Source organism: Ostrinia nubilalis, chromosome Z (assembly GCF_963855985.1).
Source record: "Ostrinia nubilalis chromosome Z, ilOstNubi1.1, whole genome shotgun sequence".
Taxonomy (NCBI): Eukaryota; Metazoa; Arthropoda; class Insecta; order Lepidoptera; family Crambidae; genus Ostrinia; species Ostrinia nubilalis.
In genome coordinates this window covers 4,846,051-4,871,741 of record NC_087119.1, presented here as the reverse complement: position 1 = coordinate 4,871,741, position 25,691 = coordinate 4,846,051, and the positions used below count along the sequence as shown (strand labels likewise).

At 40.2% G+C, this 25,691-nt stretch overlaps 1 protein-coding gene across 1 annotated transcript; it reads right to left on the bottom strand.

Annotated features, from left to right (window-relative positions):
* Positions 1-1,962: 1,962 nt before the first annotated feature.
* LOC135087034 (kalirin-like) lies at positions 1,963-25,064 on the bottom strand. The gene is made up of 16 exons (XM_063981885.1): positions 24,893-25,064; positions 21,384-21,599; positions 16,157-16,352; positions 15,857-15,970; positions 15,158-15,338; positions 12,679-12,902; positions 11,294-11,397; positions 10,471-10,622; positions 8,366-8,638; positions 7,709-7,812; positions 6,985-7,065; positions 6,356-6,556; positions 5,969-6,091; positions 5,400-5,591; positions 4,218-4,387; positions 1,963-2,008 (listed from the first exon to the last, which is right to left on the bottom strand). The coding sequence occupies exons 2-16, from the start codon at positions 21,563-21,565 to the stop codon at positions 1,963-1,965; spliced, it is 2,343 nt and encodes a 780-aa protein (XP_063837955.1). The 5' UTR covers positions 21,566-21,599; positions 24,893-25,064.
* Between the last annotated feature and the right edge of the window lie 627 nt (positions 25,065-25,691).

The following is a 25,691-nucleotide window of genomic DNA, read 5'->3' as shown; positions in this document are numbered from 1 at the left end:
TGTATTCGTTGGTACATTGGTTAACTAAGATAAGAAACAAATATTATTGCAATGGGAGAGCTCAGTAGATAACCAACAAATAACGCATGGCAAGTTTGCTGGGACCGTCGAAAAGGCAAGTTTTTCACGCACCGGGCAACAGGTTGCGCGCGCGACGAATTCTTGAACCTTACATGGAGCGGCGGGGTATTTTTATACCGCGAGGTTAGAAGCGGCCGGTGTGCGCGGTGCACTACGGGTAATTAGATTGCAACCGGTAATCAGTTAATATTCAATACAAACTTAGCACAACTACACGTCTTCGTTTCTTTTATTATCGAATATCTTTTGAATTCAATAAATAATTAATTAACAAGCTAAATGAACGAAAAGGCATTCTAAATAATTTATCCAGCAGAGACAACATCTCGTTATACATTACAATGTTGATGATACTGACAAGTTTCTCTTTAGACACAGACTATTAAACAACCCGCATAACAAACTGACAGAATCTATTTCACATTTTTACGTTCATAAATTAAGAGGACGTTTCACGATATGATAGTTAATCGGTAATTACAATCGATCATCCGGTAAGAGGCGTAGCTCGAATAACGCATCTGGCGCACTACATATCTGTGTTGCGTGTAGTGTGCATTTTCACTGAAAACTGAGTAACGCTCCAGTATGCGCGGTACAGGTAGAAATTGGGTCGCATACCGTTGTGTAACGTCCCGTGAGCAATACGACATCGACGGTGCTGTGCACGTAGTCTTCGTATTAAAAAACGTATGCCACGGCACTGGCGAAATATAATAAGCGCCGTTGTGTCACCCCGACCGTGCCAGCAATTTGTAGAGACGAAAGACTAACTCGATAACCTAACTGAAAATACTAACACGATTTTTCCCAGTCCAGAAAATCCCGAATACAATTAAATGTGTTAATAAAAACCATTGCTTGAGTATAACAATATAAGTCTGACCGGAAACGTTGGAAATCTGCCTGGGGCGATTTTGGTGCGGTAAACTACATTTTAGAATATTCCTGAATCTATTCAGCATGCTATTGTTTCACTTTGTGTAATGGATACAGTCCAATGCTACAATGGCTCTACGCTAAACGGAGAAACTAGTTCGTTAGAAAATTAATTTCCCAGTTAGCCGCAAAGTTGCGCCTGTGTTCACACTTCGCTTTGTAGATATACACACAATAATAGTCGCGGACTCGGCGAACAGTCTATAGAGAAACTTTTCAACTGAAACTTCGCTGTCAACTGACCACATGTATGTTCAACTTGGTGACCACAGCTCACCGATAATATTGTTAGGGCTCGTTTCCACTAAAGCAGTGATTGAACAAAAGAGTCGAAGAGAGAAGAGACGTGTTATAAGCAATCAATATACAGAATACTAATATTATAAATGCGAAAGTAACTCTGTCTGTCTGTGTGTCTTGCTTTCACGCCTAAACCACTGAACCGATTTTGATGATATTTGGCATAGAGATAGTTTGAGTCTCGGGAAAGGACATAGGATAGTTTTTATCCCGGTTTTTGAAACAGGGACGCGCGCGATAGTGTTTCTGTGACAGACAAAATTCCACGCGGGCGAAGCCGCGTGCGGAAAGCTAGTAATATAATAATTTATTATACACGAGATGTATAATAAATTATCGTATTAAATCACCGTTCATCCTTAGCAGAGATCGACTACACTTAGGTGGAAATAACCTGCCCAAAATGTCAGATTTTTCCGCATAAACCGCACATCTTGCTTCGCCATCATCGTTAAGGTTAAAAATGGAAAATCACACTTTAAAATTACACGTTGTAATTACCTACTTGTATGTAAAAATAAACGTGCATTTTCGGTCTGAAAATACTACATACTGAAACTTTATAAAAAAAAAATCTTCATAAAAATATAGAAAAGAGCTTTCGAATTACCCTAGTAAACGACCTCCCAAAACAAAGGAGAACTAGTCGTGCGACATCGCGAGGCTAGCGAACAATAACGCCGCAGAGCTGGATACAACAATACCTTTTAATATTTTTTCATCTACATCGCAAATGGGGGTTAGCCGGGAAAGTATTATCTGAAATGTAGGTCGAATGAACTAGTGAATAATGAATTTCCTCGGTCTTACTTCAATAACTATTCAGATCTCATGTGCTCTCTAGAATTAATAATTTAATACTATTTAGATTTACTCTGCAAGACACGTAAATTATATTACGTGTGTCGCCACACTGATTACAATTATGTTATCGAGATCGCGACTAAATAGAAAAACAAAAAATAAGGATTGTAATCTTAACCCATAAATGTAATATGTAAAATTCATTATTTTTAAAGGTGTCAATATTTTTATTTAATCGCGGCGTTATAAATGCTGCTTGGCGATTATCTCTACTTTGTAGGAAATAATTATGCGTGTTGCTATGTTTGGTACAGGCGACTGATTTTGCGAAACCCAGCCTTTCAGGATTGTTGATGACGAGTTACGTCAAATGGCGCTAACACTGCGGATTCCACGGAACGTAGTGATTTTTTGAATGGAGAATTCTTAGTCAGTGTTGTGGTACTTTGATAATTATCATGCAAAATATGTTGTGTATCAAAATTAGGTATAATGATTAAAGCGTGATGGCCACCACACGTAAACGACGGCTATCAGTAGTTTACAACTACAATAAAATGAAAATACATCTTAGGCATTTATAAACACCTCTCTCGTTCACTTCAAAGAACAACCACACACACATCGCAAGTCACAAAGCACTGATAAGTAATGACAGAGGGGGGTTAAGTTCAAAACGTAGCACAGCTGCAAGCGAGCTTGCACTTTATTGCTGCGTACCCAGAATAGCTATTGGCGTTACTTAAGTTGCTACCCTAAATGATGTATGTTCTGATACTAACAACTTTGATATAATCGTCAATAAATAGTAAACATAGGCTCGTACTATAACACACAGCTGTTTACGTTATCTTTAGTGTGGAGTTCAGTCTTTAGTTTGGAGTACAACCAATATGCCTCGCGGGCCTTTGCGGAGAGAACAGACGCTATCTGAAGTTGGCGACCAATATCTATTGAAAACAATTGTGGCTTTCGTGAGCGAGCTTTTCCTAGTCGTTGGAAGTTTAAAGCTGCTATAACTGGTTTAATTCCTTATCTAAAACTGAGATGTACTGTACAGAATGGAGTATTCTGTGCCATTACTACGAGCAACACACGGTAAGACAATTTGATTGACTCCATGCTAGTTATGTATTCTGACTTTGTTTGTCATTTCGAAGTGAAGGCATTTGGTCATGGCTGATCATAGGCAACCTGCATGCAAAATGACGACTGTATGAAGGATGTGCCTAACACCGTTGACCGTCCCTTAGATTAATTAGTGGCTATAAAAATATAAATAAATAAATAGGCAACAGCTCCAAATGTCCCAGGTTCGATTCCCAGTGGGGGAATTTTTTCTGCTCTGTTTGGTTAGTGGTAGGGCTTGTTCTTCTTCACTTCCATCTCCGGCCTGTACGGCTAGCACGAAAAACTTTCGAGTTCCAATCGTTTGAGTATTCGAATCGCCATCAAAGGATTTAGTACGAAAACTGCAACAGCGCCCTTGTGAACGTGTCGTAAAGAGAACTTAGTATGAGAAATGGTTGCAGGAAACTTATTTTGAGAATCAAAACTGTCACGTTATAGTTTAATTCGAAGATTGAGTATCGAATTTTGTCGAATACGCAAACGATTCGAAGATGAAAGTTGTTTATGCTAGAGGTACTGATCCTTCTCGAAGTGGACAGTACAGTAGTGTCCGCGACTCGCCACTATACAAAAAGTGTGTTAAGTCGCCGTCGCTGGCCACCGGCGGCTGTGGTCGGTGGCCCATTTGCACAGAGCCTTAACTGTCAATGGACAATTTGACACCATTCTCCAATAATTCGAAAACACAACTTTTCTAAAAAGACACTTCATTCTGGTCTTATAAACTTAATTTATTTTAAATTATCTGTAAATTACGATTTTTCGTCGCATTGTAATTGAAAAAAGTAGTTGAATTGAATTGACAAAATAGTGACGTCACTTGCTTGTATTGCCATACAAAATCTATGGGAGAGTCTCATTTTGACAGTTTTAAAAAGTACGTTAATTGATTGGTGGTGTCAACACGTCTATTGCTGGTGATGAACTGATGATTGATGATTAAAGCTGGTCACTCAACTCACCGTAAGTCCTGCAGCAACGCCTCGCCCTGCGCGATGGTGGCGGCGCAGGCGTCGAGGCTGGCGGCGCGGTGTTGCGCGCACTGCTCGAGCGCGCGCCGCGCCGCCTCGGGCGTGTCGTCTGATGCGCAGACGCCGCCGCCGCTGCGCAGCGTCTCAAGCCATTGGAGGAGCTAAAACAACGAAAGGACTTGTTTGTACCACATAAGGCAATAAAGATATTATGATATGATATGATACATGTGTTTTGCAACGAATACGGGTATTCGTTCGTTCGTTCGTTTCAGCCAAATGACGTCCACTGCTGGACAAAGGCCTCCTCCACAATGCACGGTCCTACGCTGCCCGCATCCAGGCTCTTCCCGCGACCTTTACCAGATCGTCGGTCCACCTAGTAGGAGGCCTGCCCACGCTACGTCTTCCAGCCCGTGGTCGCCACTCGAGAACACCTCTGCCCCAACGGCTATCGTCTCTACGAGCTATGTGCCCCGCCCTACGGGTATTCATATTCGGTGAATAGGTGAACTATTAACCCAATATTAGTAGTCTATTTTTTATCCACAACGAGGAAGCTCATGGCCTGTATCTCACTTGATGGTAAGTAACGATCAGGCCGAAGGTGGAAGCGAGCTTCACCCGGAATCCTCAACCACGGCGGAACTGGCTATCTTACCACTAACTGCCGGAACACACAACAATGCTGTTAACATTTGAACAGAAAAACCTGCACCCACTGAGAATCGAATCCTGGACCTCTGCGTCTGAAGCAGGTGGTCTTGACCACAGAAGCGGTTAAAGTAGTAGAGACATCTCCTCAATAGCTTTTTCAGCTAGGATAAATCAACCAAAACCTTGCGAAGATGTGTACTGGCTAAAGTGAAGCAGACATGTGTGCTAGCTAGAGCAAGTAACTGAACTGCATGTGGTTAGACGTTGAGCTGAAGTTAGCGCGATCTGACACGACTACGCTGCCAGCTTGGAAGGCACAGTTTTCCGTTTTTATTGCCTGTTACAACTTCATTCAGTAGTCAGCCAGCACTGACATGAATGTAGACAGGAACGAGTTTACGACACATTTTTTCTCATTTCCGCTGTGGTGGTTGAGTTCGCGCCCTAAATAATACTGCTAGAGGCCAAAACGTAATATTTTAATACGAGTTATATTTTAGTTTTTAAAACACTTGCCTCTTTCTCATGAGTATACAGCAGCACGGCCAAGTCGAGCCTTCTCCGCCGGCGGTCGACGCGCGCCGCGAACGCAGCCACGTGCGCTTCCAAATCTCTCGCAACACCTAGCACTTCTTCGGGGTCGCATTCGCCGGAGCGAGCCAACTCCTCCGCTGCTGCCAGAAGTTTCTCGGCGTTCGTGTACGTATTCTGAAAAGAGCATTGCGTTTAGAGGCGCCGAAATATATAGTTTCTCCTAAATAATTCTCTCGAGAAATGATTTTGGCTTTTATATTTCTCTCACAATAAGTCTATCTCAATTTAAAGACGGAGCTAATATTTCAAAACCAATTTGGAGAGTAGACAACCAAATCATTAAACGTTTGAATGAGTTGAGTGAGCTGGTAGGGCCCAAAAGATAAGGAGACATGTAAAGTGCCCCATAAGGGCTACCTTTTCTTTTTTTTTATTATTTACTATATTTTGACGTTCATAAGTGCCACTTGTGGTCTAAACTGAATAAATACTTTTGATTTAGATTTTTTGATTTTGAGTAATAAAACCAGATTGATATAACAAAGACTTACTTGAGCAACATTTTCGAAATGTTCATGAGATTTCTGATACACTCTTGCCTTGTGGAGATTCCGTCCTATTCCTGTATTTTTCTGCAGGAAAACTTCACCATGATTCGCCAACCAGTCCAAAACCTAGAACAAACATCATAGTTTTAGATCCATCGCATTATGAGTGCAAGTATAACACGTGATAGGCAAAAAACAATATTTTTCACAGATTACACAGAGAACATCTTAGCTAGGCGTTTACTGTAAAACTTATAGCGGGTTAAACGTTCGAAGCCTCCATGGTGCATACTGACATAGAAGAGGACCTTGAAAAACATTTCCAATTTCTCTTCATCGTTATAGTGTCCAGCAGCCTGGTTTTTCCATATCCTAATGCTTAAACCTTACCTGCCTACAATCCTCTTTGTACAAAAGCAACGCAAGTCGTTGGTGCAGCTTGAGCCTGGCCTGGTGATAGCGTGCTTCCAAGGCCCGGTGGTGGCCTAGTATCTGGTGTATGACGGCGAGCACATGGTTCGCGCCCGAGCTGTAATCCGCCGCCGGGTCGCCACCGCTGCTGCCTGCCGTGCTTACGGACCCGTCGCTCTGCTGGCAACAAAATATGTTTATTAAATAAATACGCAAATTGTAAGCTAATCCTACTTTTCAGTCATGATCTTAAGCCCTATGTTTTAACGTTTACTAATGAAATCCTTAATAACACGTAATGAGTAAAGTAATGGGAACAGCTTTAAGTCGCAAATTAGGAATAATAGAGCGTGAGACGGTAAATTCACGTGTTGTAACAAATGTGCGCTGTCTTATGCAGCGTGTACGGTACGAAACGACGTAACTAAATTCTTTGAAGGGTATTTCAATTCGACAAATATGGAAAAGATACTCGAGGTCTTATTAAAATATGCAAATTGCCTACTAAATGATAACAACATGCTGTTAGCGTATACGTTTATAACAAAGCCTCCAACAAGCACAATGGTAGCGAATTTGGGGCCTATAACATATTATTATAAACTTACCATATCCGCAGGGTCGGTTTGATGGCAAACTTGAACTAGGTGATCTAGCTGGTATAGCAGCTTTTTACTAGTGGAATGAACCTGCCAACAAAACATCATAATTTGAAGGTACTAGTATCTAATAATTTTCAGTAAAGACTTGATGTTGAAAGAATAAACCTTTAATGATCTAAAAAGTCTAAATATAAGTGAGTAACCTACGTCGCCAGTGGGTTCCAAGTGGTTGGCTGAGTAGAACACAACGCCTTGTGGTAGAACACCAGGGAGAGAGAAAGCCCTGCCGAGCGCTTCTCTAGGCTTGTAGTACATAAACAAGCTCTCGCCTTTGTGTATTCTAGTCACATTGTCATGTGCTCAATCATACAACTGGCGGTGCCGCTGCGCGTGTTGCTCGAGCACACACGCCCCGCCCATCGCCAACATGCAAGCCTCCACTTAGTGGTGTGTTCCACCATTGATAGAGTCAGCACTACGAGTGCTCTGCCAGACCTGTATGTCACAAGCTATCACCTCAGTATACGCCTGGTACAAATGCCTAGCGTAGAGCTGACAGGCGTAAATTCGCCCACGGCCGACGCATTCATACGCCTTGTGGTGGAACACCGCGAAGAGACAGCACACTGCCGACGCACACGTCCACCAGTTCATCCGTTCCACATTGTGGTGGATCACTACTGTGAGTTAGCAGTGCTGAACACTAGGCCTGTAATACACAAGCTTTCACCTCGGTGTACGCCTGGCACATGTGCTCGTACAGCTGGCGGTGGCGCTGCGCGTGCTGCTCGAGCACACACGAAGCCCTGCCCGTCGCCGACATGCAAGCCTCCACTTAGTGATGTGTTTCACCATTGATAGAGACAGCACTGCAAGTGCTCTGCTAGACCTGTATGTCACAAGCTCTCACCTCAGTATACGCCTGATACATATGCCTAGCGTAGAGCTGACAGGCGTAAATTCGCCCACGGCCGACGCATTCGTACGCCTTGTGGTGGAACACCGCGAAGAGACAGCACACTGCCGACGCACACGTCCACCAGTTCGTCGTTCCACACCACGGAGAATTAGCACTGCTGAACGCTAGGTCTGTAGTACACAAGCTCTCACTTCGGTGTACACTGGCACATGTGCTCGTATTATTAACGGCGCCTCTGCGCGCAGACCCGCCCACCGCCGACGCATACGTCCACCAGTTCGCCCGTTCCACTCGTCAAAATTCATCCACTGCCTCCGCCTTGTGATGAAACACAATATTAATGAAAGAGAGAGAGAGGGAGAGAGAGAGAGAATTCCACTGCCACCCATGGTTCTTCCTGCCTCACGCCGTACGAAACAAATCTCAGGAGATCTCTCCATTCCCCGGGCGTTTTGCATGACTCCTTACAAATTTCTCCACTGAGAGAGAGCACTGCTGGGCGCTCCTTCTGTAGTTTTACCTCTGTGTACGCCTGGCACATGTGCTCGTACAGCTGGCGGTGGCGCTGCGCGTGCTGCTCGAGCGCGCGCGGGTCGCCGCACGGCGCGCCGCCCTGCCCCGTGGCCAGCTGCAGCGCCACCGCGCACTGCGCGCCCCACCCGCCCACGGCTGACGCGTACGCCTCGGCCTTGTGGTGGAACACCACGGACAGAGACAGCACTGCCGAGCGCTCCTCTAGACCTGCAATAGGGACGATGACTGGGTAATGAAATCGAAATTCCATTTAGTCCGACAGACAGATAATAAAAAAATATTGGAGACATTTTTTATTTTTGTCATAATCGAATAATTACAATATTATATTGAGTTGAAATGTCGCATGCCGTTTGCGTGACGTAGCGTAAAAGCGTGACGTAGCGTAAAACCGTGACGTAACGCGCCATTTCAACTCGATGTAGCACTGTTATTATTTAATTATGAAAGAAAATAAAAAATATGAGTCTAATATTTTCTAATTATCTGTCTGACGGACAAATAATTGAAATTTTGTCATCTAGCCTATTGTACATGCTGTTAACATTTGTATAACAGTAACGGAAAGAAAGGAGATCTATTCTGACCAAATTGTTAACATCTACACTAATCAAGAAGAAGAGTAGATTCGATTACAAAATGAAACCAAAGCTTTATCCTACGTTAAAACAAAGCGTAGTAACTGAATTTCGACAAACGTTTCTTGGACAGTACGTTACTCGATTCTATTTAATATCGACATGACTTTATTGAGACACTACGTTACACCGAAAAAGGTAAAACACGTTAGTGGGATTAGCATAACTTAATTGGATTTCGGAAATGAAAGAAAAGTCCAATATCGCCAAATATCAGATATAGGATAAATGTGTGAAATGATATAGAAACCCTCTAGTTTTCAATAAGATGAAGATCCATCGATTATGGTTGATAAAACCACACGCATCGCTATCAACGAAATTGTTAACGATCTAATGGTTCTATCCACGTAGTTGTGAAAAATGATTCGTAGCCTCTCAGCACTTTGAATTCATATGCCTACAATATTTTCATTGAATACGATACGAGTAGACGATAATGTACTAAGTTGACTTTATTAAAAAGGAGAAATTTTAAATTTTGTTACAGCAACGCATGCTATTTTCGGTACATTTAGTACAGCTGTAGTATTTTTTTAATAACGAGCTGTACAATTAATTATGCACATAATACTCGCGTATAAAAAGTAATTAACGGCTACCACTGATAATACAAACAGCACGTGTATATTCATTCATTTATGAAGAAAACTTCCTAGAAACCAACTATAATTTGATATATCACGCTATTGAGTTATATTTTACAAACAAAAATGTTCCTATGTAACGCACAACTGCATAATTGTGCCCAATAATGCGGTCAAGCAATCAATCATTTTCAAGTGATTCAGCATAGTTAAAAAGAATTACTTTAATTGTATTGAAATGTTTTACCAACTCAGTTTTACTATAATACAGGAAACACAAACGAGTTCATATCCGTATAGAAAATGAGTTAATTATGCACCGTCGGATGTGATTACTTAAAAAACGGTGGAGATTTAATTATTTAATTACACGTTTAACTGTACAAACCAATATGTTAAAACAATACAGATTTTTTAGAGCTATGTACTAATATATGTGAAGTATGGTAGCAACACGGTTCTTCAAAGATAATGCCAAAAGCTCTTCAACTTGAACTCCAACTTACTGATTCTGCAGAACAACTAAAACACCAATAGATTTCCCGGACAGAATCGACAAAAGCGACAATAGGCGGAGCCTACATCATAGCCCAAAGTCGGGATGGCCTTTGAAGCGTGCTCAGAAACGTTTTCGAGTGGCAACCACAGACGTTATGTAGGCTAACCTCGGACTTGGTAGGTGGGCAAATCAAAATCGGTCGTAGTGGAGATCCTTTGGCTTTCAGTTCGTTCAGCAGCTACGTCTTTCTGTTTAAAAAAGAAGTACAGACACAACAGAAGAAAAGTAAGCAGGCATCAATAGTCTCAAACTCACCGGCGGAAAGCTGCTTGTAAGCGCGTTCGAGGCGATGCGCAAGCGCCGTGATGTGGGCTTCGGCGTAGTGGCGCTTGTCGGCCAGGCGTCGAGCAGCAGTCGTCACACGCGCCACGCTGGGCCGTCCGCCGCCGGTGCACGCTGCGGCGAACCTAGAAACGATGCATAAAATGATCGAGACTGTTCTTCTCTAATCAATGAAGTTATACCACAGAATAATAATAAGTACTACGTACAGAAGTTTTACTTCGCGAAGGTATTTAAAAAAATGTATGCTCAATGTCATCAACAATATGGTGTAATTTAGCCTGTCTCAAGAGTCAAGCACCATTTTGTAGACAAACGTCAGTGATCGGCACTGCGCCGAAGCTATAGGGCTGACTTCGGTAAAATGATGTGACGTGAGGTGCCAAACTGCGGAATATGGCGGAGGAAATACATGATTTTGCATGAATTATCATGAATAATATTAACTACTTATTTACCTCTCAGTGTCTTGACTTGACTTACTTGACTAAGTCTTGAGGCAACTTAAAAAAGTACATTCTGTGTTTTTATTATTATTTAGGCAGTTAAATACTGCACAGTATTTAGTACACCATTTTCTTTACTTTCTTCCATCATACACAAGAATACGCGTGCGTGAGTCAATGTTCGCTCGTATGTGAGGCCTTGTCGAATAGTATCCTGTAGGTGGGCCATCGTGCGTGTTTTGTTTTCGATGTAAACTCGCGGAGATGAACAGGCCTGGTTATACTGTCATATGCGACACGTTATATTACAATTAAATATGGAGCTCCACTACAGAGTATTTTATAGGTACCTAGCGTGTTCTTCTTGAAGGCGTTTAGCTGCTGCACAGGATCTTCCAATCTCGACGTAGGTAGCGAGAAACGCCGTGCGATGGTTTACGATCCATTCGAGCATCTGCAACAATAAATGAAACATTGGAGTGATGATGATGAAGAAAGGCAAAGGCAAGAATGTCAAAATATGAGAAAGCATAAAGGCCTAAGCTATATCCATATTATCAATAGACAAGGGTACCGTAAAAGGTAAAAAAATAATAATAATATGTCGTAATTTACTGCCTCTTTGAAAAACCAACGCAACTGGAAACACTGGTCGAGCTGCATCTTCTTGTGCTGCCAGAGCTTGTGCGCGTGTGCGTGGGCAGATCGCACGCACAGCACCCGCGAGCCACAGAGGAACGCTTCCTCGATTAGCGACTGTTTTTGTTATTAAGTACTAGCTGACCCGGCGAACTCTGTTCCGCCTTAAAGGCAATAAATAAGCCATCGCAATTTTTCCTTATTTGCTCAACGTTTAGACCTACCCTGGACTACGACAAACATTTTAAAACCAAAATCAGCTCAATCGGCCCAGCCGTTCTCGAGTTTTAATCAGACTAACGAACAGCAATTCATTTTTATTTATATAGATAGATAACCAACCTTCTCGCAGTCCTGCTCGAACAGCTGCAGCTGGAAGCACTGGTCGAGCTGCATCTTCTTGTGCTGCCAGAGTTTGTGCGAGTGCGCGTGGGCAGATCGCACGCACAGCACCCGCGAGCCACAGAGGAACGCTTCCTCGATTAGCGACTGTTTTTGTTATTAAGTACTAGCTGACCCGGCGAACTCTGTTCCGCCTTAAAGGCAATAAATAAGCCATCGCAATTTTTCCTTATTTGCTCAACGTTTAGACCTACCCTGGACTACGACAAACATTTTAAAACCAAAATCAGCTCAATCGGCCCAGCCGTTCTCGAGTTTTAATCAGACTAACGAACAGCAATTCATTTTTATTTATATAGATAGATAACCAACCTTCTCGCAGTCCTGCTCGAACAGCTGCAGCTGGAAGCACTGGTCGAGCTGCATCTTCTTGTGCTGCCATAGCTTGTGCGAGTGCGCATGGGCAGATCGCACGCCGGCCAACTGCGCAAACACGGCGCCCGGCGAGCCACAGAGGAACGCCTCCTCGTTAAGCGACTGTTTTTGTTATAAGTATAACCAACCTTCTCGCAGTCCTGCTCGAACAGCCGCAGCTGGAAGCACTGGTCGAGCTGCATCTTCTTGTGCTGCCATAGCTTGTGCGAGTGCGCATGGGCAGATCGCACGCCGGCCAACTGCGCAAACACGGCGCCCGGCGAGCCACAGAGGAACGCCTCCTCGTTAAGCGACTGTTTTTGTTATAAGTATAACCAACCTTCTCGCAGTCCTGCTCGAACAGCCGCAGCTGGAAGCACTGGTCGAGCTGCATCTTCTTGTGCTGCCACAGTTTGTGCGCGTGCGCGTGGGCAGACCGCACGCCGGCCAGCTGAGCACGCACGGCGCCCGGCGAGCCGCAGTGGAACGCCGCCTCGCCGCCGCTGCCGCTGGCCTCCGCGCAAGCTGCCTCCGCCGCCTCCAAGCGCTGAAGGACGCGCTCGCCTGGATAGGTTAACTCGGTTAGTATGGAGATAATATTAAAACGCATTTGCTTTTCATTACATAACACATAAATTTTAATGATACATTTAAATTCCTTTTGTACAGTTTTAAAAATAGATGGATCCTGGAGCAAATGGTCTGCAATGGAGATAGAAATTAAATAGAGAACTGTCCTGCTTCTGATACTGGAGTTATTTAGCCACATTGCCAGGAAATATGGAGACCTTGAACAGCTCTGGATCATTAAGAAAACCGAAGGCAAACGTCCTGAAGGCCGAAAACTACAAAGTAGCGTGATCGTTCGCTAGCAAGTAGGGCTAGGGTTGTCGTCTGTAACGATCATGACCATACGCAAACAGGTCTGTATGAGGCACATATTCAACCCCCAAAATCATCTTATCATAGCTATCTGTCTTATAATAGTTCTACATCTGATTGTCGTTGTTATATGAACATCTGACAAATATGAGGATAGGAGGCCACCCTTATACTTAATCGATTCGCACGCATAATTAGGTTTAACCTCGGTGATTACCCAAACCAGAATTGACCTACAAACATACCTATTACATAGCGTCAGTAAATCAGTTCGATACTTGTTTCACATTTTTCGAGAAACTATCAGAATAGATATTTAAGCGATTTGTCAACTAAAAACAGCAAATACAAATACACATAAGTCATTAACAGTCTAGCCCATTCTCAAAATGTACATCCTGTATCAATACCATATAAATCATAGGTCGGAAATTATGATAGAAATATACCTATATCACGATTGCGGCCGATATTTACGACTTTTTTTTGCTTTTTTAGTAAGCGCGCAGCTTACTAAAAAAGCAAAAAATCTATCACGTTTGTATAGCTAGTTCGTTGATTACATGAAATAATTATGTTTCTTTCAATAATACCGTTAACACTATCATAATATTTTTTTTTAATTTTACACTGCACCAAGATATTTATTTTCAATAGTATATTTTTTATCAATTAATGAAATTCACGGTTCAAAACTTTGATTAGGCACCGATCTTCTAAAGTCGCCTTTGTCAGCTACACCTCTGGACCTTAGTCAACAGTGGCGCCAACTGGTGAGCAAAAAAACGATAGTCCCCATTGCAAACAGATACAATATGTTGCTATACTTTATTCCGGATTTTCAGCAATTACCAATTTAAAGAACATTTTAAAGTTTTGCAAAGCACTGAGATGTCTGTAACTCAAATAGATCCATAACTCATCTGAATAACAAACGGAACACTTTGAATATTTTCACTGTTCAATAAAATGATTATAAGAACTGTAAGTACCTTCATCATCAAAATACCACAAGCAATCGAAACACATGTCGACCGTAGCACGATTGTCGAACGACACGGATCGACAACATCCTACGGCATGTTGTAACGCACAACTGTCGGCCCGCGCTGAAAACGCTATTATACAATCCGCGACTAGGGTTAACCATCAACGGTGTGACTGGTTCCTCGGCCGCTCGACCGCGACAGCCAAATAACTTTGTTACGCGATAGACCCCGCCATTACACAATTCAATAATTTTCTATTACACATTCATCCAGACAGATATTAATCGTTTAATTAAACTGTGCAAGTTTCAAGACCAACAGTGCAAATTAATTGGTGTTAATGAATCAAGACGTTACTGTAATGACATGTTGCGGCGCAGATAGTGGTGGAAGCGGTAGCGAACAATTTTTAAATATGACTTTGTGGTGCTGGTGTCGGCGTTCGTGACACATACCTAGCATTACGTCCGAGCCAGTTGTCGTGCTGCCCGTCGCAAATCACGCGTGCGAATAGTCCGCAACAAGGTTTTCAAGTGACGGGAAACATGAAGTATTGTTTTTTTGCATACAAAACGCGGGTTCGCTCGAGTGGTCTGTCTAATACAATCAGCCATACATAAAGATGTTTTATATCCTCATATTTTCAATACACTTTCTCTAATCAAATAATCTATCATGCCATATCATAGTGTGTAAATAAAATCAGGTTGAAACACGAAATAAATTCCCTGTTCAATATGGTTTGTTTACACTGGCAATATGTTGGGTAAACACAATATTGTTTCGTGTTTACAGAATTAGATATTAACGACTCAAATGTACTGTACGAGTATATTTTGTTGTTTCCATCAATAAATTGTGGATACCTGAGGCTCTTTCAAATATTGAGTGGGACGTTATTATTCCATTTGGGGGATCGCACACGTGAAATTGTTTGCACGAACTGACCTTGCGCCTCTAGTTCATCCACGGGCACCTTGGCGAGCCGCTTGCTGATGTCTGCGTGCGCGTCGATGGCGCGGCGCGCGCCCGTCACGTCGTCGGCGAAGTCCGCGCGCGCCACGTCCTCCTGCAGGTCGTCCAGTCTGTCGATCAGCTCGCCCGCTTGCCACACCAGCTCTTCTAAGGCCTACGATTACAAATTATACTTTAGAAGGAAGACACATAATAATACACTTTAAATGGTACACTTAAACGTGTGCCAGTCCCTGGCTTAACATAAGCCTGGACAATGTATGCCACAACGCTGATTTTCAGCAGTTTGAGCCTCGCATGCACTAGGTAATCAAAATCACCACAAACATGACGTTGAATTTGCATGACGCTGCACGTTAGACGCTAAGCGTCCCCGCAACATGATTTTTGCAACGCATTTGCGTGACGCGGAACATGTTAAGAGAGAACGCAAGCGCGACATTGTCACTATTTGAAATAGTTCTTGTTGAGCGAAATGTTTCACAAAATATTGTTCTATTTGCTTGCTAATGTTTTTCAATAAAAACGTCGTCAAACCATAGAATAATAATAAGTACTCAGTCAATAGTCCTACACGTGTGCAAAGCCCTATTTTAGATAAACTATGTCACTAACAACAAGAAATTTTTATGTAGAGTTCCTAAACTAGCTAGGTAATACAATATTTCTTACCAATCGCAAATCGATCCACTGCGCATGATCATATTGGAGTGTGCCATCTAAATCTGTTGTTACTTGTGAGCTATCTATCACCTTGGGAAGTGCCTCTAAGCTAATCATGGTTGTCTGAAACAAAACACTAACGTAAGTATATTGTAGATCCTGGCTACATAGGAGTTGCAGCGGTTTTAACGAGAGGTGAGAATAGTCCTGTTAACGTAAGTATTCACAAGAAAACAGTAAAATATGCATAGAAATATCTGTAATAGAGGACAAAAATACTACATAGTGTTATCAATTATAAAAACTTACCTCAAACTTGTACTTGTGAGCTCCTATCGTTGTGCGTTGCTTTTGCCAGAAATTGTCAGGTTTGACAACCAATGCCTGGTGGACGGATGAGGAAAAGTGTTCTTGGAGAACTTTTAGAATGGGCTTTACAGCAGCCCAAGCTGAACCATATCGCATGTCTATTAGTATCGTGAAGCCATGCGATCTGACAGAATCACTGTAACAAAAAGAAATAAAATAACAGTTACAGTTACTTATTCCACATTTCCATCGTCATCTACAATCGATAAGCTATAACATCCTGGACACGGATAAAAAGTGCCTAGTGCATTGATGCTGGCAGGTATTTTTGAGGCAAATATAATGAGACATTTAAAAATAACTTGCCTCAGGCGGCAAATAAAAAATGATAAAATATGCGCTAGTCGGGAGATACGCGCGACGCTTTCTTGTCGCTGTCTTACGGCAATATGCGATGATTACCTGATAGAGACAACCGACTGATATATTTGTGGTCTTTCATGATGCTATTCGTGTTTTTTTTTTCAGCAAATATTTTGTTATATCTCAAGCAAAACACATTAAATTCCTATTTTACTTAGAACCGCGTCGAAAACCTAACAACGCCGTAAATATTGCATCTAGTATCAAAAATTCAATGAATTTAGTTATGCCACCACCTACTGAATGCTCAAGTCATTAAGAATATGAAAAACGTTGAAGCACAACATACACTAAAATCAATAAAATAACAGTATGGTACAGCACTGTTTTCGAATAAGATGACGTCATTCACACGATTGTGCGACTGTGGCATGGCTGAACAACCGTTTATGGATTTTCTCGCACTTACTTTAAAAAAATGTGTTTATCGCTTTTAAAAAATATTCAAAGTTTACTACACAAATTCATATCTGCTGTAATCCTTACAACTCAGACTCATTAGCATGTCAAAATCACTCTTGATTAGACGTTAGTTTTGAATAACTTTGCAGTGATTCATCAGACATAACATCACTAGCAGTCAAGAAAAGATAACTGCGACGCGACGTGTGAACATTGTATTTATTTTAAGATTTATTTTCTGTTTCTATTTGAATATTGTTAATATCCTCGGCTACATAAAAACATATTAATTATTACGAGATGATAAACAAAAACCTCTAATCAAAATAAATGTTGTCAAGTATAAACCTGACCCCATGGCCCCAAATATTTTGATAAGTCAGTTAACTTTGGTGCGCAAATAAACATTAATCGAACTAATATCCTTCATTAACGAATATTGCGGAGTAAAACATTTTAAATCCTTTTGTAGCCAACATTTCCTAATTAAAAATCATCATGCTAATCAACTAACGCCAAATCTTTAACGTACCTATACATAGAATTACTATGGTGCCTAGATAAATATTTCACTATCCATGACTCAGGTAGGCGTATTGATGTGCCGTTCCCGAGAATGCTCTCTCAACTGAGAATATTCTCGGGAGCGTTCCCGGGAGCGTTCTCCTAAGTGAGAAAGGTTGAGAATCATGTTTATCAAATGGAAATAAACAAACTTTCTTAACTAAAATAGTATTAAATTAAGTCAACAGATAAGTGTATATTAAACAATACACTCTATTTGCAGTGAAATGCTATATTCTCAGTGTTCCCGAGAATATTCTCGGGAACTTTCTCGGCAATATTCCTGGCAACTGCACCTTTATTATATTTTATTTTTTTCGTCGTGAAATGTCGTTTTAATGATATGTAAGATGACAGAAATTTCTTTTTACACGTAATTAAATAATGTAACTGTCCATTTTTTCGCTTTTAACACGCTCTTATTAGGTCGTCGTGTATGTAACTAATTATGTAATGGAATCTTAGAATCTGAATTACACGCACTTCTAAGTCTTGTATCATCATGAAACTTGGCAATTATATGTAGATTAGAAATGACAATACAATATTGTGGTACCAGCTGGTCTGATGATGGGACTGGAAGGTGGTCAAAAGAACTCCTAAACGAAACGGCGGAATCACATCGAGTTTGGGTTCATTGGATGTCTTTTCGAGATCTTTAAGTGCTAGATAATGTTCAGGGTCCTAATGATGGAGTCAGGAGGTAGCCATAGGAACTCCTAAACGAAACGGCGGAAACTCACAGAGTTTGGGTTCGTTGGATTTATCTTTTCGAGCACTTTAATGCTAGATGATGTCCAGGGTCCTGATGATTTTTGGCTTTTTAGTGCTGTTAGTAATTAAAAGCGTGTTATTAGTTTTCTTAAACTATTCTTATTTGACATTAAGGGTATATTTCACAATCGCTTAGTAAGGGCCTGTTTCGCCACTTCTGGATAAGTTGTGGATAGCCTGTCTGACGGATCATTTGACACATTTTTATAGAAAATACGTGCTAGCTAGATTGATCCAACACTTAGAAGAATGGTAATACTCCTCTTCAAAAAAGGTGACAAAACCTTGTTGAAGAATTATAGACCCATTTCGCTTCTGAGCCATGTCTACAAGCTGTTTTCGATAGTCATTACGAATTGTCACGCTAGCAGGCTCGACAACTTTCAGCCCCCCTAACAAGCCAGTTTCCGAAAAGGCTTTAGTAACTACCATATACCATAATAATATACACAACGACAGATTATACGGAAAATCAAGAGGTATAATCAGCCACTTTGCGTTTGTGAGCTATGAGAAAGCCTTCGATTCGTTTGAAATATGGGCAGTGCTTCAGTCTCTTCAACTGTGCCAAATTGACTATTGATACATTAAAGAGTTGAAAAGCTTGTACAAACACGCCACAGTGACAGTCCGTTTTAAGATCAGGACCCGAAACCTATCCAGTTGCAGCGAGGGGTGAGATAGGGAGACGTCATCACCACCGCCCTGAAAGATGTTTTCAAGCTTCTGGGCTGGAGCGGATTCAGAATAAATATCAACGGCGAGTGCATCACCCAGACATCAGACGATATCGTAGTCATAGCTGAGATCGTGGAAGATCTAGGCACAATGCTCGATGGCCTCAACAGAGTCTCTCAACAAGTGGGTCTCAAAATGAACATGGACAAGATTTAAAAATCATGTCTAAAGACCGTGTTGCACCCACTCTCAGTTGGAGACTCTACACTCGAGGTTGTTGACAATAATGTATACCTGGGACAAACAGTCCAGTTAGGTAGGTCCAACTTCGAAAAAAAAGTCAATCATCGAATCCAGCTCGGCTGGGCAGCCTTTGGGAAGCTTTATGATATTTTCACGCGACTTCTCCGTCGCGTCGCCACTCCGCTTTAAATTCACTTTGAATCCGCTTTGAATCCACTTGCAATCCGCCAGGGTGGCAAGGGCCTTAAAACTCAGAGGCACACTGATGTTCAAATACCGTAGCCGAGTCCTAAAGCCGCGGTACGCGTTCGCCACGAAAAGAGTGAGCAAGACAGCAATATGTCACTCACACGTTTCATACCTTGTTTATAATGACTAGTCTTAACGCCCAGTTAACAAAACATTGAAACATTAAAAGATAATATCACATATAAACAACAAAATTAAAATTAAAACTTAATGCATTCTGTCGAGAACACTGAGAATATTCCCGGGAGCGTTCTCGGTTCTCGAGAATATTCTCACTGGGAATATTGCCGGGAACGAGAACTTTCTCAGCAGCACATCTCTAGGTAGGCGTGCTTGCGTTCATCACACTTTCCGCTTGCTGGATCCGAACTTGGTGCCGCTATTTAAGTGTTATCATACATAATTTTTTAACAAAAACCACTAATAGCTTTCTAAAATACTTGCCGGAATTCGCTCCGATTTCTAATAAATTATTGTAATGGTTTTTGTGGATCTATTATAGCCTATGTAGTGTTGGATCATTGAATGATTATATTATAAATTCCTTCTTAATTGGGTCTTAACTAACTGAATCAATTTAGGAATGAAACAGACATGCTACTTTTAGCATCGATCGGCGCGTTTTGACCTCTTTTCGAAAGCCATATGCTGCGATTAAACACCCCACACTCAAGTTTTTGACATTTTTTATGTGCTTTTGGAACTCTCCAATTAATTAGCATAATATTATGTGTTTTACACTGTCCGATGCGAAATTAATTAAATTGCGTTCATAAAGCCAATTGGTGGCATGATAAAGCGAGGCAATATTGTTTTGCAGTGAAGACCCAAACAATGGAACTTGATTACTCCTTGGAACAATGTCAAGTGGCCATTGTCGATGCGTGCAGTGCAGGTAGGGATACGAGTTATCTGTATGGCCAACAATGTGCGCACACATATGCAAAATCGCTTCTCGTAACGATCCTTGTTTGGTAGGTGGACCAATAAAGTAATGAGGTAAGTTTATTCTCAGTATTAACTACCGTTTTACACTGATATGGATATGAATAAATTGTAGAGCACTACTGAGATTTGATAATTATCAATGTTAGTTTTAAATAGACTTTCACTTACTTTCACTGCTTTCAGATTTAATACTATATCTGAATATTACAGTGTCATTGCATAATATCTAGGCATTTCGTGCAGTAAGTGTTGCAAACCAACAAATACTAGCGACCCGCCCCGACTTCGCACGGTACAAGGTAGATAAATAAATAAATAAATATCCTTGGACATTTACACTGCGCTTCTAGTCCCAAACTAAGCAAAGTTTGTACTATGGGTACAAGACAACGGATATAAACATACTTAAATACTTTTTTTTTTTGTAAATACATACTTATTATTCATAGAAAACACCCAGTCCAATACAAACAAATATGTTCATGCACACAAATGTTTGTACTATGCGGGAATCGAACCCACTACCTCCGGAATAGTAGTCCGTTTCGAACCACTACACCAAACAGCCGACAATAAGATAAGCCAACTTTTAAAAGATCTGAGCGCAAATACAAACCAAACTCCTTCGATTTATGTAGAGTTGATCAGGTACGCTAGTCACTCTATCTTATAAAAATCAAAAAGATCTTAAAATCTCCACGGATCGATTGCGATCTGCTACGGATCCATGTAATGTGAAATTTATATTGGTAGATCCCCTTGATTGAATGCAACAGGGGTCCATGATAATATCCTGGATTTTGACTTAAAATCATACAACATACAGCACAAAAAGAAAGTGTACTTACTCTTCCACATGAAGAATACAATCCTACACGCAGGGGGTCCAGCCAAAACAAGTGAGGGGCCCTGTCTTAAATAAAATTAGCAATGATTCATAACATACCATGGTATGCTCATTAAATAGTGCAGCAGGCGGCGGTAGTCATCTGGGGCGACGCGGTCGCGGCGCGAGTTGGCGGGGAACCATATGATGGGCCCCCCGCGGCGGTCGCGGCCCCCCGTCAGCGCCGCCACCCGCTCCTGCAGCAGGGGCAGCACGTCGAGCGCGCGGGCTGCCACCTCCATCGCTGGCCCTACCTATTGCTCGCTCTGGAGAATCCTGGGGATAATACATTTTGTTTTGTTTTATGCAAGACAAGGCAGGTATTTGACCACAAATAAATAAATAATAATGTTGCAGTAAACATAAAGGCGATTATAGATCGTTCAATCCACGAAGACGCGCCCCACCAATTTCTGGTCGAGGGAAGTACAGGATGCGCGGAGTTTGATCTGAGCAATCTGAGCGTCATTATTGTAGTGTGCGTGTGCACTCATGGATAATTTAGCGTGTACTGATAACACTCGAACATTAGCGGATGAATCGTGGGGCGCGTCTTCGTGGATGGAACGATCTACACTCGACGTCAAATAAATCGCACCTCCCGCGACAAGCATTTTCAAACGTATGCATCCCCACTTCCCATCAATATTGGTACCATTTAAAAGCCTAGTTCTAACCTTCATTTCATTAAAGGAAAGGTTTTTACCCCAAAAATGTGTCTTTAGAAGGATCCAGAGTCACTTCTTCAAAAAATAGGTAGTTACGCTAGAGCCAACTTTTATGGCTATAAAACTGTTAAGTTGGGTTTAATTGCTATCCATCTGTTAAAGAGGACACGTGAAATCATTATTTGGTTTTATAACCATAAAAATTGGTCTAATTGATCCCATAGGTGGGCCCAAAGTGAGGTATTTTTTCAAGTCACATTTATGGTATATGTTATTCATTTATTAAGAAATTAAATGTGTTTTTCTTTAAGGATATTTATTGGGCTTTCAAATAACACCAATATTGTTGGGGCACCATGATTGTGTCAGAAGAAAATCGTTAAAGTTTGCGTCGCGGAAGGTGCGGTTTATTTGATGTTGAGTATACAGGGTGGAAACGTTAAGTGATCTCACTCGATTATTTCTAAACTATAAAAGATATCGAAAAACTGATTACTGATTCTGAAAGTGCTTCACAAGCTCTTTCAAACGGTACCAATAATAGGTTACATAATAAACTGGATCTATCCGAAAATTAAATGTTTTCAGCCTCCATACTAAATGTATGCCAGTCAAACAAAATTAGAAGTATTAATTTTTTTTATTAAACATTAAACACTTAAAATGAACTCGTAAATTGCATTCTTATTTAAAATTATTCATGGAAAACATTGGTTTTAGGCTTTACTTGCTATAATATTATCAAGACATGAGTGCCATGACTGTGGCTGTACTAAATGTATGGAAGCTGGAAACATTGAATTTTAGGATGGATCCAGTTAATTTTGTAACCTATTATTGGTATCGTTGGATAGAGCTTGTGAAGCACTTTCAGGATCAGTAACCAGTTTTTGCATATCTTGTATAGTTTTTAATATTATGTGGTTTTACTAAATGTATGGAAGCTGAAAACAATTAATTTTCGGATAGATCCAGTTAATTCTGTAACCTATTATTGGTACCGTTGGATAGAGCTCGTGAAGCACTTTCAGGATCAGTAACCAGTTTTTCGATATCTTGTATAGTTTAGAAATAATCGAATGAGATCACTTATCGTTTCCACCCTGTATATGTACAGCCCATCAGTATCGGCGTTGGACTGCTGGAGGAACGCTAGTGCTGGACTACTGTGCAGTGGTGAACCTGGACCACCCACTTATAACACAAAAATATTTAGTTGGAATGGTTGACAATGACATTATCATTTGATGTAAAAAAGACTGGATTCAATAAGCCAATAACTTTCATTACATTAGTTACAGATAATTTGATCAGTTAAAGGGTTAAAACTGTACACTATTTTCATTACAAAAAGTACTAATTATATTTAAAAATAATTGAAATATTGCTTGTTAACACCTAATAAACAATTTATGCAACAACACAGAAACATTATTGTTTCTAATTATTTTAACAAATTACTACATTTTATTTTGCCTGCTATAATTTTTTAAATAAAAAGTGTAAAATTCTTTAGGCACATCAACACAGACAATTTTTACTGTTTATCTTAGCTGCTGAAACTTAACTACGGAGTATCCAGTAAATAAATTGCTTGCATTCGCATAACTAATTTACCTTAATGCAAATGAATTTAAGCTATCCCGTTTTTAATAATAACTCCTTATAGATAGGAAGTAGAGTATGTAATTGAGTAATTAGATAATAATCTATGTATATTTTTACAATATAAATGTTTTACTTCAGAAATTTATCTGTCAGTGATCTAAGGTTCTTTATTATACTTTTAAAAATATCCTGATGAGGTTACTCTATCATCATCATCAGATAAGTTATTCAAGTTTTGTTTTACTGTTGTTAATCTCCAGCGAAAATGTAAGACAAATTGCAAGAAACATAAAATTATATACTAAGACCTACTAATTGTAGATAACTTTCGTTCCCATAAACATTTATTTCTATAAAGTTATGAAATAAGAATTAGTCAATAATAACTGGGAATCTAGTCTAATCCTACAAAGACCTGGACATAAAACACATAGTTTTTAAGTAACTTGTTTCTACACAGTAGTTTTATCAAGGAAATCTCACTCACAGAGCTTTAACAAGTCTGAGTGGAGCCATGATGAAGAGGTTCGTAAGAAAATAATAAGTCACATCACTAAACACACAAAATGGTTGTTAATAAATAGGTAATGAAAAGTTTTTTTAAGTACTTCAATTGTGGTTATTAGAACAAATGTGCAATTACATGTGGGTGGATGGGTGAATAACATGGATTATAAAAATATTAAAAACCTACTACCACTGTTATTTTATTTTGTTCTGCATACCTATACTGTAATACTGTAGCACAAATGTAACAATAAAAATCAAATGACAATGCTAAGGTAAATAAAATTTGTGCTAATAACTACATACCTTTAGACCAATATGAGAAACCAACATCAACTGATCAGAACAATTGTTGGAAACATTATGCAGATAGATTCAAATACAAAGTACTATGTATTGACTTACATTACTGACTCAAGCATTATAGCAGGATTACTTTTCATTGCCAGTTTATTATTTTCATTTTACATTAACTGTCTGACATATTTTATTCTGATCATCATATCACCATTAGTAAGCTGCATAACAACAATAGGACCTGTGAGTTGTTCAAGAAAAATGTTTCTTTGTAAATCGCGACCAACGCCGAGATACGACTGGAGGTGTTCATGCGCACGTATATAACGAGATTTACTTGTTAAACAGAAGCGCATGTAATGTGCACTATTTTATATATTTCACATAGGCAGGCTTTTCCAAAGATTAATTAAAATCGTTGATGACAAATTAATAACGTATATCTACCTATGTCACAACAAATAACCTCAGCCATCAATTTGAACTAACCGTGATGACTCAAAGATGCCAATTAGTCAGGTATAAAAGGTTCGGCACGCATTATTGTCACTGTTGTTACTTCCACTAAAATATTAGTAAAAAATATATTCATTACTGCCCTAAAACTTAATAAAAACACACAAACTGGACAAAAATGACACTGAGGAACACCAACCAACCACCACCAACAATGGCGCGCTAGTGATGTTACATTTCAACCACCCAAATTAAAAAACCGGTATTAGAACTGAGCAATAAAAGTGATTTTAATCGATTCATTATTGCTAAGGAATTTAAATAATGCGTTGAGTAGTCAATCTAGGTAAAGTTTTGTCACTCGAAAACATTGGCCAAAATTATAACTATTACGAATTTAGTAACTTTGTAACTTTGGCTAGTTGTTCACAAAGTTATGAATAAAAAAGAAACCAAAGTAAAAAAAAAGTACTGAATTTGCAAAAAGTACTGAATTTGCAACTTCACATAACTGAATTAACATTTACCTCAAATGCGAGGATAATTCGATATTATTGATTATATCGTCGAGCAACGAGCAGGCCCAATGCCGTACCGGGCATAAACTGACCTGTTAATACACACACTTCGGCACTTCGCCCTTACTTCATAACTAATCAAAAGTCTTTCATCTAATTTCCTTGTTATATAAGTCCATTACTGTTGTTTACATAAATTAAGGCACATTACAACAAATTTTACATTCTAACAGCACTTTCTTTACATTTGAGAAAAGTTAGCTTAGTTTTTGTTTGAGTTAAAAAATTTCGTGCCAAAGAAATTAGGCAACCAT

What these genes read in the sequence shown, in the direction of transcription:
- LOC135087034 (XM_063981885.1), bottom strand. Translation starts at nt 21,565, where the DNA reads ATGGAGGTGGCAGCCCGCGCGCTCGACGTGCTGCCCCTGCTGCAGGAG. An exon ending in TTACAAGCAGCTTTCCGCCG is followed by an intron (nt 8,639 to 10,470) that starts GTGAGTTTGAGA and finishes TCCCTATTGCAG; the next exon opens with GTCTAGAGGAGCGCTCGGCA. An exon ending in ACAAAGAGGATTGTAGGCAG is followed by an intron (nt 6,092 to 6,355) that starts GTAAGGTTTAAG and finishes TGTTTGTTCTAG; the next exon opens with GTTTTGGACTGGTTGGCGAA.